This window comes from Chiloscyllium plagiosum, unplaced genomic scaffold, assembly GCF_037043375.1.
Source record: "Chiloscyllium plagiosum isolate Xiang-an unplaced genomic scaffold, Cpla_swu_hap1 HiC_scaffold_39, whole genome shotgun sequence".
NCBI lineage: Eukaryota > Metazoa > Chordata > Chondrichthyes > Orectolobiformes > Hemiscylliidae > Chiloscyllium > Chiloscyllium plagiosum.
Window position 1 is genome coordinate 24,382,298 of NW_028270177.1, and position 12,397 is coordinate 24,394,694.

The window sequence follows — 12,397 nt, forward strand, 5'->3', positions numbered from 1 at the left end:
GTTGGTCGCTAGAGTTTAACTCTGTATGAGCTAACAGTCTCTGACCACAGTAATTTATTTCTCTGTTGTAGATATCTTGGAGTAAGTGTGAAATTCATAATTAGTAGCAACTGTTTGTTTTTGTTCAATTATTAGAATATTGCATAACTATTGAGGCTAAAACATAATTACTTTATAATCCTGTAAAATCATAAGAAATAGGATGAGGAGAAGGCAGTTCAGCTGTTCGAGCCCACTCTGCCATTCAGTAGGATCATGACTGAGTTGCCGTTTCTCCGTAAACTGTGATCCCATTATGGATCAAGAATCCACCTATCTCAATCTTAAATATGCACAAGGACTCTGCTCTCATAGCTTTGTGGCAGGAGGTTTCAAAAATGCTCAACCTTCAGAAAAGAAATTCCTCCTTATTTCAGTTTTAAGTTGGCACCCTTTCATTCTTAGATTGTCTCTGGTCCTATATTGTCCTATGAGAGGAACGTCCCTTAAATATTTACCATGTCAAGCCCTTTAAGATATGATCCCTCATTTTTCTTTAACTCCAAAGAGTAGAGTTCCGGTCTTCTTTACCTTAGCTCATAGGACGATCCTTCTTTACTGCGGATTGTCCAACTTTGTACATTTGTGAAGTCCGAGTTGGAGAGCCATGCAGCACAGAAGAGGTCCTTAAGCCTATCGAGTCTGCATTGACCTATGTACGCGAATGCCGCTTTCCAGCAGTTGGCCCATAGCCTTAATGTTATAATATTTCAAGTGCTTATCTGTATATTTTTTAAAGGATGAAATTTACAATCTACAGCCCTCCCAGGCAGTGCATTCCAGATTCCCAACAGACCCTGGATGGAAAAAAAATTCCTCAAATCCCCTGTAAAGCTCTTGACCTTCACTTGAAAATCATGTCACCTTGTTATTGAATCTTCAACCAGGCGAAACCATTGCATTCTATCCACTCTGTCAATGCCCCACATAATCTTAAAGACCTCAATCAGGTTCCCCTCAGCCTTCTCTGTTTTAAAGTAAATAATCTGAGCTTTTCTAGCTGATTTTCATAGGTGAAATGCTCCATCCTAGGCAACATTCTGACATAGCTCCTGTGCAAAAGAAGCAAGGGTGATGTGAGAAAAATATATTTTTACATAGTGAATAGTTAGTGTATGGAATACACTACTTGGAAATATAATGGAGGAACATTCAATTGAGGCATTCAAGAGGACATTGGATGATTATTTGGATAGAAATAGTGTGCAAGGGTCTGGGGAAAAGGCAGGAGATTGGCACCATGTTATGATGGTCATTTGAAGAGCAAGTGCTGGCACGATGGACTGAATGATAATCTTCTGTGATTCTGTGAACAGCTTCTGAATCTACACACAAGTTATGATATATATCGCTGACAGGCACAACTCTTTCCTTAGTCATGCTCTTGCTCCTAAAATATTGATAATACATTTTTATTTTTTACATGAAATATATTTTCAAAAATGTTTCATTCTCTATCCTAATTTTATTTTTCACTTCACTTTCTAAATTCATTTCAAACATCCTAAAGTATGACTTTTTTTGTTATTTAATCTCTATTTTTCTGCTTTATCTTGTCCTTGAATGGTTCTGGATAGTTGCTTCTAGATTTGGCAGTGCCATCCTTTTATCTTTGGGCACACAGAATCTAGGTTTTGAATGTCTCCCAGTGATTTTTGACTGACTTTTTTTTTAAGTAGCTGCATCCAGTTCACTTTTGCCATATCATCTCTCAGCTTTGTAAGATTTGTCTTACCATTATTTACTCATGTTCTATCTTTGTCACTTTCCTTAATGATGCTAAATCAGATTGTATTTTGATCACTAACTCACCCACTGCTATTTCATCCACCTGTCCAGCTTAATATCCAATGACTAAATCTAGAATTGTGCCCCCTTGTTACTGAGCTTATGTGCTCGTTTAAAAAGTTCTCTTCAATGTAATTCAAGAATTTCACACTGTCTGTATCCCAGTTGATATTTTGGATAGTTCACTTTTTTTTTTAATATTCACTTATAGGACACTGGTGTTGCTGACTGGGCCAGCATTTATTGTCAGTCCCTAGTTGCCCTTGAGAAGGTGGTGGTGAGCTGCCTTCATGAACCACTGCAGTCCACGTGCTGCAGGTTGGCTCTCAATGTCATTAGGGAGGGAATTCCAGGATTTTGATTAGTCCCCAACTATTATTGCCTTTTTTTGATTTTACACTCAGAAATTTGTTTCCTCTAACTCTCTGCTATTATGGAGTCTCCTGTATTTGTCTAGCAGTGTGGCTGCACTTTTTCTGAGCTTAACCCATCAGATCACATCTTATGCTTCATTTAGTATATCACCCCTCCTCACTGCTGTAATTGTTTTTTTTTTAGCAAATAATGCTACACCCCACCCTTGTTATCTTCTTCAACATGCCTGAAAACTCTATATCCAAGTTTGATGAGCCCCATATGCGTGACATTCTTGTTGTCCTTCACCCACACAGCTGAGCTCAATGCAGGTTTTTGTTTTTTTTCTTCTATTTTCCTAGGTCGCCACTCAAGTCACCTCTTGTCTTGAGTCCTCTAATTATGTTGGTAGACTTCTGTTTACATTCAGAAGTCTGAGGGTTACCGATTGACATGACTTTTGTCTAGCGTTGCACTATAGTTGTGACTCTAAGGGCTGAATTTTCCTAGGCTCTGACTGATGGGCAGTGGCAAGTCAGTTGTGAAACTATGGTGACAATCATCCAAGCTTTTAATGGCTAGATGAGAATTTCCCGAGTAATTGAGGAGGGGCCTTTTTTGTATGCATAGACATCTTATAATGACCTAACCTTTTATTATTTATATGCAAGTTGCTATTTCCCAGGCAGTGGAGAGAAAATAGTCAGTGACAATTCTTGATACAAGTCTGTGGGTACCTGGCCATAGCAGCTCACCAGCCTGTTGTATGTTGACACTTGTCCTTGCATTACACTGTTCAGACACAGTTGTCTACTTCAGTGTTTGACATAGTGTGCCACTGGGGTTTAAATATGGCACCCTTGGCATAAATATTGGAACTTCCTAGCACTAGTGAGCATTTTGCTGCTGCTGAGTGGAAAATTGTGTGAGAGCGATGCCATGGACTTGTGGTAGCTACTTAATGAGGTGAAAAATGCAGGGTTGATTGGGAAAAAGTACCTCAGGAATCACAGAAGGTTACGCTCTGTGAAGCTTCCTAAAGTTGGCACTTAAACAATTTTTGGTTAAATTCAACCCTATATTTCTGTCATGATCTCTCAGCTTCTAAAGTAAAGGGGTTTGTGGTCTTCCCAAATATTTCATATTTAAAAATGACACATCCTCCTTTTAAAAATGCCATTGATGTATGGCTTGTAGTTTAGGAACGTGGGTTTTTTTTAACAAAAATGGTTGAAATAAAGTATGCAGAAGTAGTTTTGGAAGGTTCTGGAACATGTGAAAGAATGGCTGACAGAGCATCTGTCTGGCAATTTGATTTTCCCAAGTGGCGTGATCAAACTGGAACCAGTAGGCATTACTTATGCAGGGTGACTAATAGTGATTCATATGACTGTTGTTTATGCTGCTTTTTTAAACTGAGCCCAGTGCTTGGTATTTTAACCTGCAAATTGCTTTACATTTTGTTTATACTGGCCTGTTCAAAAATTATAAATGATTTTTCAGGTATACTGTGAATGATGGAGTAAGAAAGCATGTTATGCAGGGAATGGGATTCATCAGAATAGGAAATATTAGAAATGGAAGGTTTTTTTAAACAATGAACAAGTATAGTAGGAGTAAATGTAATACCATTTGGTTGCAGGGTATAACTTCTGAACGGGCCCAACAATTGTCATTCCAACTCATAAGTTCAGAAGAGTAATGATTTTACTTTTCAGCAAGAATTAATTTATGTCGGGTTTGCTGCACATAGTCCCCAGTCATTGACCGTGGTGGTCAGTACCCTCTTGCGTGGTAAGTTTAGTGGTCCTGAACTATCTTCCCTGGTTGCTGTCAGTTGTGACTCTTGATAGATTACTCAATGCCAACTTAAGGGCTTCATACGGCTGCTACTTGAATTCACCTAGTGGTGGGTCGGGTTTTCACCTCACTGGAAGCTTGAACAGCATACCCAATAGGTTTTGTTTATGAAATTCTAGGAGGGTGGGTCCCTTGTTGTCATGGACTTAGTGTTTAATTGTAGAACTTGACATTGGAAAGGGAGAGCTGATGAGAGTGATCTTCCTAACTTTCCTGCTCTTCCATCCACCCGCTCCCCACCAAGCCACATCAGCTACTTGTGGCCTGTGTTTCATAATGATACTAGGCCTTAATGGGTGCTATTCTGCCAGCAACCATTGCCTCTTTCCTGATGCAGGGGTGAGGTGCTCACCTCTGATGGACAGTAGATTTTGGTGGGTGGGGCCAAGGCCCTTGAACCCAGGAAAGACCCATTCTTGTCCAGTTAAGTGCCTCAGTGGCACTTGATTTGGTGGGTTGTCTTTTGATGAGGCAATGCTTGCCGACTCTCCAGTTAATGGGTGAGACCTGATGCCTCTATTAAATACCACCCCATAACTACAAAATCCGTTCAGAACTGGCTGAGGTGATTTCGCTTGGAAGCAAAAACAACAAATAAAGGCAAGAGAATTTTATCTTATCATTGGGACAATTGAGTTCAAGTGAAAAGTATGTTCCAACCAGTCCACAGCCAATCCTTGGGAATAACGTGGATGCACACTAACATTACAATAATTGCTTCAGGAGTGTATCTTAATTTCAACCTTTAAACATCTTTAGTTATCGGTACTCATTCAGCATTTGCTTTTGTAGCTCATTTTGTTTCCATGCAAAATATGAAAAGGATGTTTCTCCAAACTATATAATAAAATAAAATGTTGCAGCAGAGCAGTTATTGATTTTCTGACAACTCCAAAGCTTTGAAAGTATTTCCAAGACCACTATTTGCCCCAAGTTTGTTTAAAGGTACAGTTGGAGGTACAAGTCTTATTTTAAAAGCTATGATTTTCTTTTGAAACAAAACTTAAACAATTATCCATTTCTATTTGTGTTCAAGCCAATGTGACTTGGTTTGTTTGGATGCCTATGTAATAGTGTTAAAAATCCCATAACACCATCCCATCGAACAGGTTTATTTGGAAGTACAAGCCTAACTTGGCAATGTGACTTGAAAGGCGTTCTTGGATTTACATATTAATGAATCAAAACCTGCAACCCATTCTAAAAGATGAAAGACTGAACAGCAATCTAGGTTTGTTCAATATATCGCATCAGTTGCATGACACTATGATCTTTGGCTATAACTTCTGTGTTCAGTGATCCTGCTAAACTAGCTACCTGACGAAGGAGCAGCGCTGCAAAAAGCTTGTACTTCCAAATAAACTTGTCGGATTACAACTTGGTGCTGTGTGATTTTTAACTTTGTCCACCCAGTTCAATAGCGGCACCTCCACGTCATATGAAATAGTGATTACATTTTCAAATGAGATTTGTTGGATATGTATAAGAAAATGAACAGGTCATACATATCCTCAAGCATGTTTTCTGTTTTAATAAGATCAAGGCTGATTCGTGACCTCAACCCCATTTTCCTTCTTGATCCCTGATTCCCTTGGAGCTCAAACATCTATCAGTCTCAACAGCTGAACATTCACAGGCCTCTGGAGTGCAGAATTCCAAAGATACGCAACCCTTTGAAATTTCTCCTCCTCCCTGCTAAAATAGTTGACTGTTCCTCTTTGTGCTTTCAGACTTGCTATGTATGTACTAGAAATATATCTGTGCTTCCTGAATATTTGTATCATTTCTCATTCTCACACTCATTTCAGTTTGTTTTTAATTTGTTCACCACTCTGGTTTACATATCATTGCTGTTTCTTTGTTAAACCCCCAATTAATTAATGTTAAGACATTGTGAAGGGACCTAACTGTGAATTTGTCTTATCTACTAGTTTAGAGTCTTAATTTGAGCTTGTGAATTCCAACTAAATGTGCATATTTCCTCCCACCACAGCAGAGACATTTGCTGTCATGTCTTGCATTCTGGAAGGCACACTATTAATTCATTGTGATATCTCGGTATCAACCCTAATGCTCCATAAAATCCTACCTTTTTGACCATTTCCTTTGCCCACTTCCTCCAAACTACTTTATATCTATTACCCTAAACTGATAAAGTGACTTGAACTAGCTTGCTAATGATAAGATCTTACTAATGTAAGTTCTTAACTGAACTGAATTGTGTTACATTTTTTTCCTCTTCAGTATTGTGTAAAAGTTCTGGGAAAGGAAGGATGTTCTTTATCATGGCCAGCTTGACAGATGTATTGCTTAAAACACTGATGTGCTAATTTGTTTGCCTTGCTTATCTAAGTTTAAAGTGAATTGGCCAGTATAAATGTTATCCCTTCTTGTGTATTTGACATTGTTGTGTGTAACTGACTTCAGTTTGGAAGAAAGTGGCTCAGGTGTCCAATGTTGTACAATCGTGGAATCATAAAAAATTTCTAATATTTAAGGGGGCTATTCAGCCTGTTGAGCCCTTGTGAGATTTCTACATGAACAACTTACCTCAGTCCACTCATCATTTCCTTTTTCCTCATAGCCTACTTTCTTCTGGGCAATTGGTTATCTAATTCTCTTGACTATCTCATTAGAATCTTCCTCTCCTTACCCTCTGTGCAATCTCAATCCTAACCACTTGATCCCTTAAAGGTTTTTTCTCCTGTCTCCTGTGCTTCTTTTGCTAATCACCTTCTTGATCCTTCAGTTAATGGGAGCAGTTTCTCTCTATAACTCTGCTAAGACCCCTAATGACTTTAAACATCTGTTAATCTTCTCTCCTGCTAGGACAATAGCTGCAGCTTTTTCCTTCTAGGGGTATTTCATTGTGGATAAAGGACAGGGCAACACCATCCAATCTATTTCTGAGGATCTTGCCTCATACTTCATAGTCAGCAAAGAGCTAGGATAGGAATCTGCCAGCAAATCTGGAAATAGAGCTTTTATTTCTTCTTAGAGCTTCATATATTATTCCTTTGCATCATGTGATAAATTGATATTAACATCAGGAAAAAAATATTGCGTTGATGCCTATTGCCCTAAAAAAATCTTCGTCACATCTTTCTCAGTGTCCACAATTGAAGAAAGCAGAGATGAATCAAGTAGTGATGAAACCAGTGGTAAATCGAGCCCCACACTGCGAAGACGGCGTATTAGAAAAAAAACTATGTCGTCTTCTGAAACTGAGGAGAAACCTGATGAGGATGTGGTGGATGGTGAACAGCAGCAGCAGCAGCATCGCTTCAATACCACTCTGAATAAATGCATTTTACTTGCACTGGTTATTGCTTTCAGCATGGGATTTGGACACTTCTATGGTAAGTTTAACAGAATCAGCTCATGTGTATACATAACATATTTGCTCTAGTAAGTGTTCCACAGTGCTCCACAGAAAGGGAAAAGAGAAAAGGAGGAGGACAATTGGCAATAATTAGAAATTTAGAAGAAAAGATTGAAGAAGGAAATTTTAAGAAGGCTTTGAAAGTAGTGAGAGAAGTTGCAGCATGACAAAGAGTTAGGGCAAAAACAGCTAAAGTCTAGTATGGATGCTAGAGTTGAAGGAGGGATGAATATGTGGTTGATCAACTCATTTAGAGAAGCAAACTGTGCTGTAACTGTCGATGGTACAGTCTTGTAGTTATACCAGTTTGGCTACTTTTCCATTTTACTAACTGTGAATCAACAACTGAAACTAGACAAATCTTTTTCAAGTCTACAACTTGTGCACAATATTCTGTAGCCTTTCCAGTTTCTTGTCGATCTGAGAAGTATCTGAGCTTTGCAAACTAAAAGGAGCATCAAAAGTATAAAAGAAAGCAAATACATAATAAACGACATTCAGGTTTATAAATATATTGTGAAGTGCTATCTTTGTTCGAGGTAGGTGGATAAATAGAATGTTTGTAACATCTTGGTCATTGTTGGATTCCAGAAGATGGAGGAGAATTTTCTTTCAAATTCTGAGTAGTTGTAGTTTTATTGGGAATTTCCACCTTGAGAATTTTCCAGAAAAGTACTATCTAAGTTTAACTGTAAAGGTACATATAATAGAGTTGAACTGGTGGTACTGTACTGGTGGTAGAATATAGTTGTTGTTGCTGGCGACATTGTACTAGGTATTGTGATGCCATACTTAACTGCTTCCAGTTTCTGAGAACCAGTTCCTTTTTATTTTTTGCTTTAACTTAGAGTAGAAGAAGGGAATGAGACACTTTTTATTATGAGCATGTATAATCTGACTGTTATAGTCAAGCATATTGTTCAAAAAATTGTGATGGTCATGAATTGCACAAGGAAAAGTTTCATTTGCTGTTTGTATAATTTTGTGGATTGAGCTGTTGCATCTTCTAAAGATGTTGTATATTTTACTTGAAATGCAGATGGTTTATAGATCATTTAGATATATTGTTCCCTTAAAATATTTGGCTTTATGGATAGCTTTTTTGTGTATTTTCAGGTGAATTTGAAGGTAAGAAAGGCAGTGAGTACAAGAACCAAAGTTATTTGAATTGTTTGGAAATATTTTACCAAATTTACATGCATTGGAGTGGTAATTAAGAGTCTTGATGCTGCAAGTTTTATTGCTCAAATGTGCTCCTACTGATTTTTCTTTTAAATGTCAAGCTAGATTTTCTTTTGTTTCATAAGAATGATTGACTTATTTCAAATTAAATGATCACCAGTGACACTCCAGTTGTTTAAATATATGCAATGCAGCAATGCATAATTCCTCTTACTTTTGGATTTCAAGGAATGTAGCACCTAATTGAGGACAAGCATGCTCAGATTTTCTACCTCTTTAGTGATGGTCTTCGAAGATATGATATTTTCAGCTTGCACCCTGCTCTACATCACCTCCCTCACCTCCATCTAGGGCCCCAAACAGTCCTTCCACATGAAACAGAGGTTTATCTTCCTCTCCTCCAACTTAATTTACTGTATCCAGTGCACCGATGTGGTCTTCTCTAAATCGGTGAGATCAAATGTAAACTTAGGCAATATTTTGCCAAACATCTCAGTCGGGCCCACAAAGGCTAGCCTGACCGCCTTGTACCGCCCATTTCGATTCCCCTTCCCACTCCCTCTCCAATATGTCCTTCCTGGGTCTCCTTCATTGCCACAGTGAATCAGACTGCAAATGGAGGAACAACGGGCAACTGTCTGTGTGGAGTTTGCACATTCTCCCCGTGTCTGTGTGGGTTTCCTCCGGGTGCTCCAATTTCCTCTCACGGTCCAAAGATGTGCAGGTCAGGTGAATTGGCCATGTTAAATTGCCCATAGTATTAGGTGCATTAGTCAGAGGGGTGTGGGTTGCTCTTCGGAGGGTCAGTGTGGACTTGTTGGGCCGAAGGGCCTGTTTCCACACTGTAGGGAATCTAAATCTAAATCTAAAATCTAACACCACCTCTTCCGCCTGGACAGTCTACAGCCCAGAGGAATCAACATTGAGTTCTGCAATTTCAAATAATCTTCCCACCCATCCCTGGATTCCCTTTCCAGCTCCGCTTCCTTCCTTCCATCCTCTAATCAACCCTTCCTTCCGGCTACCGACTGAATTCATTCCTCCCATCGACCAAACAGGGCGTACCCACCTCCTGTATTCCCCTTCCCCACCCACAACCCTTTCGCGCCCTCTCCTTCTTTATCTGCAGCTCTTCCTACCTCCATGTCCATTCCTGAAGAAGGGCTATACCCGAAACGTCGACTTCTCCACCTCCTGATGCTGCCTGGCTTGCTGTGTTCTTCCAGCCCCCTACTTGTCAACATGGAAGTGACAATCTTCTTGTACTCACTGAAAGCAAGTCAGCACAGAGTAAGTGGATCAGGCCTACATTCCAAATCATCAGAGCACCAGGTAGCAGTGCCTCAAAGTGTACTATGTATAACTAGGTGACACGTTTTTCAACAGTTATTTCGAGCAGCTGAATAGGTTATAAACATAATCATGTGCTGGAGCTGATGATAACACTTGCAGTAGCCAAGTTGAAGATATTTTATACTGAACATAGGATTTGAGTTGGTATTTGAAAGCATTCTGGAATGTATGCAGCATGTAAAGTTTGGTTTAATATTGGTTGGCTGTTTACACACAGCATCAAATGCCCCTAACATTTTTTAAAGTTTTCTGCTTAAAGCATGTATATATGTTATATCAGTTAATTACTACAAATATTACATTTGTAATTTTTTTCCTGTAGCATGCATTAAATGCAAATATTTTTCTATTGCAATTTGAATGTATCTGATGTAGAAACATATATTTTCCTTTGAAGTGTTTGCATGAATGTTCAGTGAAATGCAGCTGTGAAGTTCTATAAATTCAAAATGCATTGTTTTCTTCAAAAAATGAGCTTATTTGACTGTTAATTCTTAAATTGTAAGCAAAATTGGAAAATCTAAATATGACTAATATTACGATGAGTTAATAGTTGGTATTTGAATTTACACTATTTTTGTGCTTGAAGTTATTATGCACATTGTTTTATAAATATGCCACTGTATAACCATACAGTGACATACATAATCCAGGTTTTAGTTAGATCTTTGAAATTTCAATAATCTACACATTCAAAGGAGTTTTGCTTGTTTTACAATTGTAAATCAATGCATGTACTACAAACAATAAGACAGCTATATTAAGACAAATGTCCAAATTGACTAACTGGATTATAAACAGAACTCTTTTACATCATTCTTACCAGCTTGTGGGCGGCACGGTGGCACAGTGGTTTGCACTGCTGCCTCACAGCGCCAGAGACCCGGGTTCAATTCCCGCCTCAGGCAACTGTGTGGAGTTTGCACATTCTCCCCGTATCTGCTCTGGTTTCCTCCGTGTGCTCTGATTTCTTCCCACCGTCCATAAATGTGCAGGTCAGGTGAATTGGCCAAGCTAAATTGCCCGTAGTGTTAGGAAAAGGGGTAAGTGTAGGGGAATGGGTCTGGGTGGGTTGCGCTTCGGCGGGTCGGTGTGGACTTGTTGGGCCGAAGGGTCTGTTTCCACACTGTAAGTACTTACTTTATGTATACTTTTCATACTGTTGCATATATACTCTGTTTTTAGTTTGATGCACTGTTATTGCTTTTTTCTTGTCCTTCCTTCATTATAACCAAAATCCAAATACTCAAGCCAATTTGAAACTATAAAATTGGTTACTTTGTGACCCACAAATAGAACTGAGTTGTCAAATAGGCCTTTTATTTTTATGACTTGATTATAGAAATGAAAAGTAAACAAATTGACATGCAAGTGGTAAGTCAAACCTGCACAAAGTTTTAAGATTTCCAAACCAAGGAGTGGTTTAAAAATTGAAAGCTGCACTGACCTGAGTTCAGACACTGCAATAAACCTTTGATCATTGTGCAAGGATGCAATGTGAAGTTGTGTTTGTGTAGTGGTAAATGAGGTCATGCTTGCTACCCTTTCAGTTGTCTTTTTTTGTATTGAACTGAGACAGTAACATCTGTGTGTACACACAGATGATTGTGAACTTGCATGTATAGTTGTTGAAAAAAAAGTATATCAACTCTCTGTTGAAATAAATTGCATTTGGGGTTGAGACTAACGTGCAAATTTAATACTTGATCCCTGTTTAGGAGACATTCAAGATGGCAGCCAGTTGCCTCTGAAGAGGGGTGAGACGAAGCTCATTTGAAATAATGGGGAGTATGAGAGGGCCATCCTTGCTCTTGATAGCCCCCATTAAACTTTTTTAAAACATTGCTTTAAATGTATATTTTAAGTTTATACTTTAATTAGAATTTCAGCAGTGTAGAATATATTTGGGAATTATTTGTCACTTGGAATGCTACATTAGTGTACATTCATATATACATACACTCTGGCACTTGATCCTTCACTTACTTGCACATTTATTTTCTCCTTGGTGATGAGTGTCTCTTTGTAGTGTAGTTATATTCATTTCCTGATCATGCTGAAGCTCAGTAAAGTGCTTTAATTTTCATACAGTTGCCTACAGACCAGCAAGTGAACATCATTGTGTTTTGTTTAACTTTTTTCGATAACATATGCAAAATTGTGGGAATTTTCTGACGTATGGACCATGTTCACTAGAAGTTTGATGGTGGACATTTCATTTATAGTATAGGACAGTTGAAATTAGCAGAGGGTTCACTTCTTTTCCATCAGACAAAGCATGAGTAAAGTTAATGTATTGATGTGCTAACCTATTCATGCATCCCTGTTCCACCAGATAAGTTTTTTACAACAGTGTCGTCTAGTCTAGCCTGCTAGTAAGAAGCCAAGTGATTGTGGTTTGCACAGCCTTCAAATAGTATTACCAAATTATTTCGAGAG

General features: G+C 38.5%; 1 protein-coding gene across 6 annotated transcripts in view; it reads left to right on the top strand.

The window, feature by feature from the left end:
- ccpg1 (cell cycle progression 1) overlaps positions 1 to 12,397 on the top strand; it is a 64,505-nt gene that overhangs the window by 24,578 nt on the left and 27,530 nt on the right. For 4 of the 6 annotated variants that reach the window (XM_087981157.1, XM_087981156.1, XM_087981154.1 and 1 more), the window contains exons 6-7: positions 7,152 to 7,400; positions 11,677 to 11,715. In XM_087981157.1, the coding sequence (XP_087837283.1) occupies positions 7,152 to 7,400; positions 11,677 to 11,715 (288 nt within the window). The remainder of the gene's footprint in view (positions 1 to 7,151; positions 7,401 to 11,676; positions 11,716 to 12,397) is intronic. The other 2 variants (XM_043677495.2, XM_043677497.2) reach the window with 1 other exon arrangement.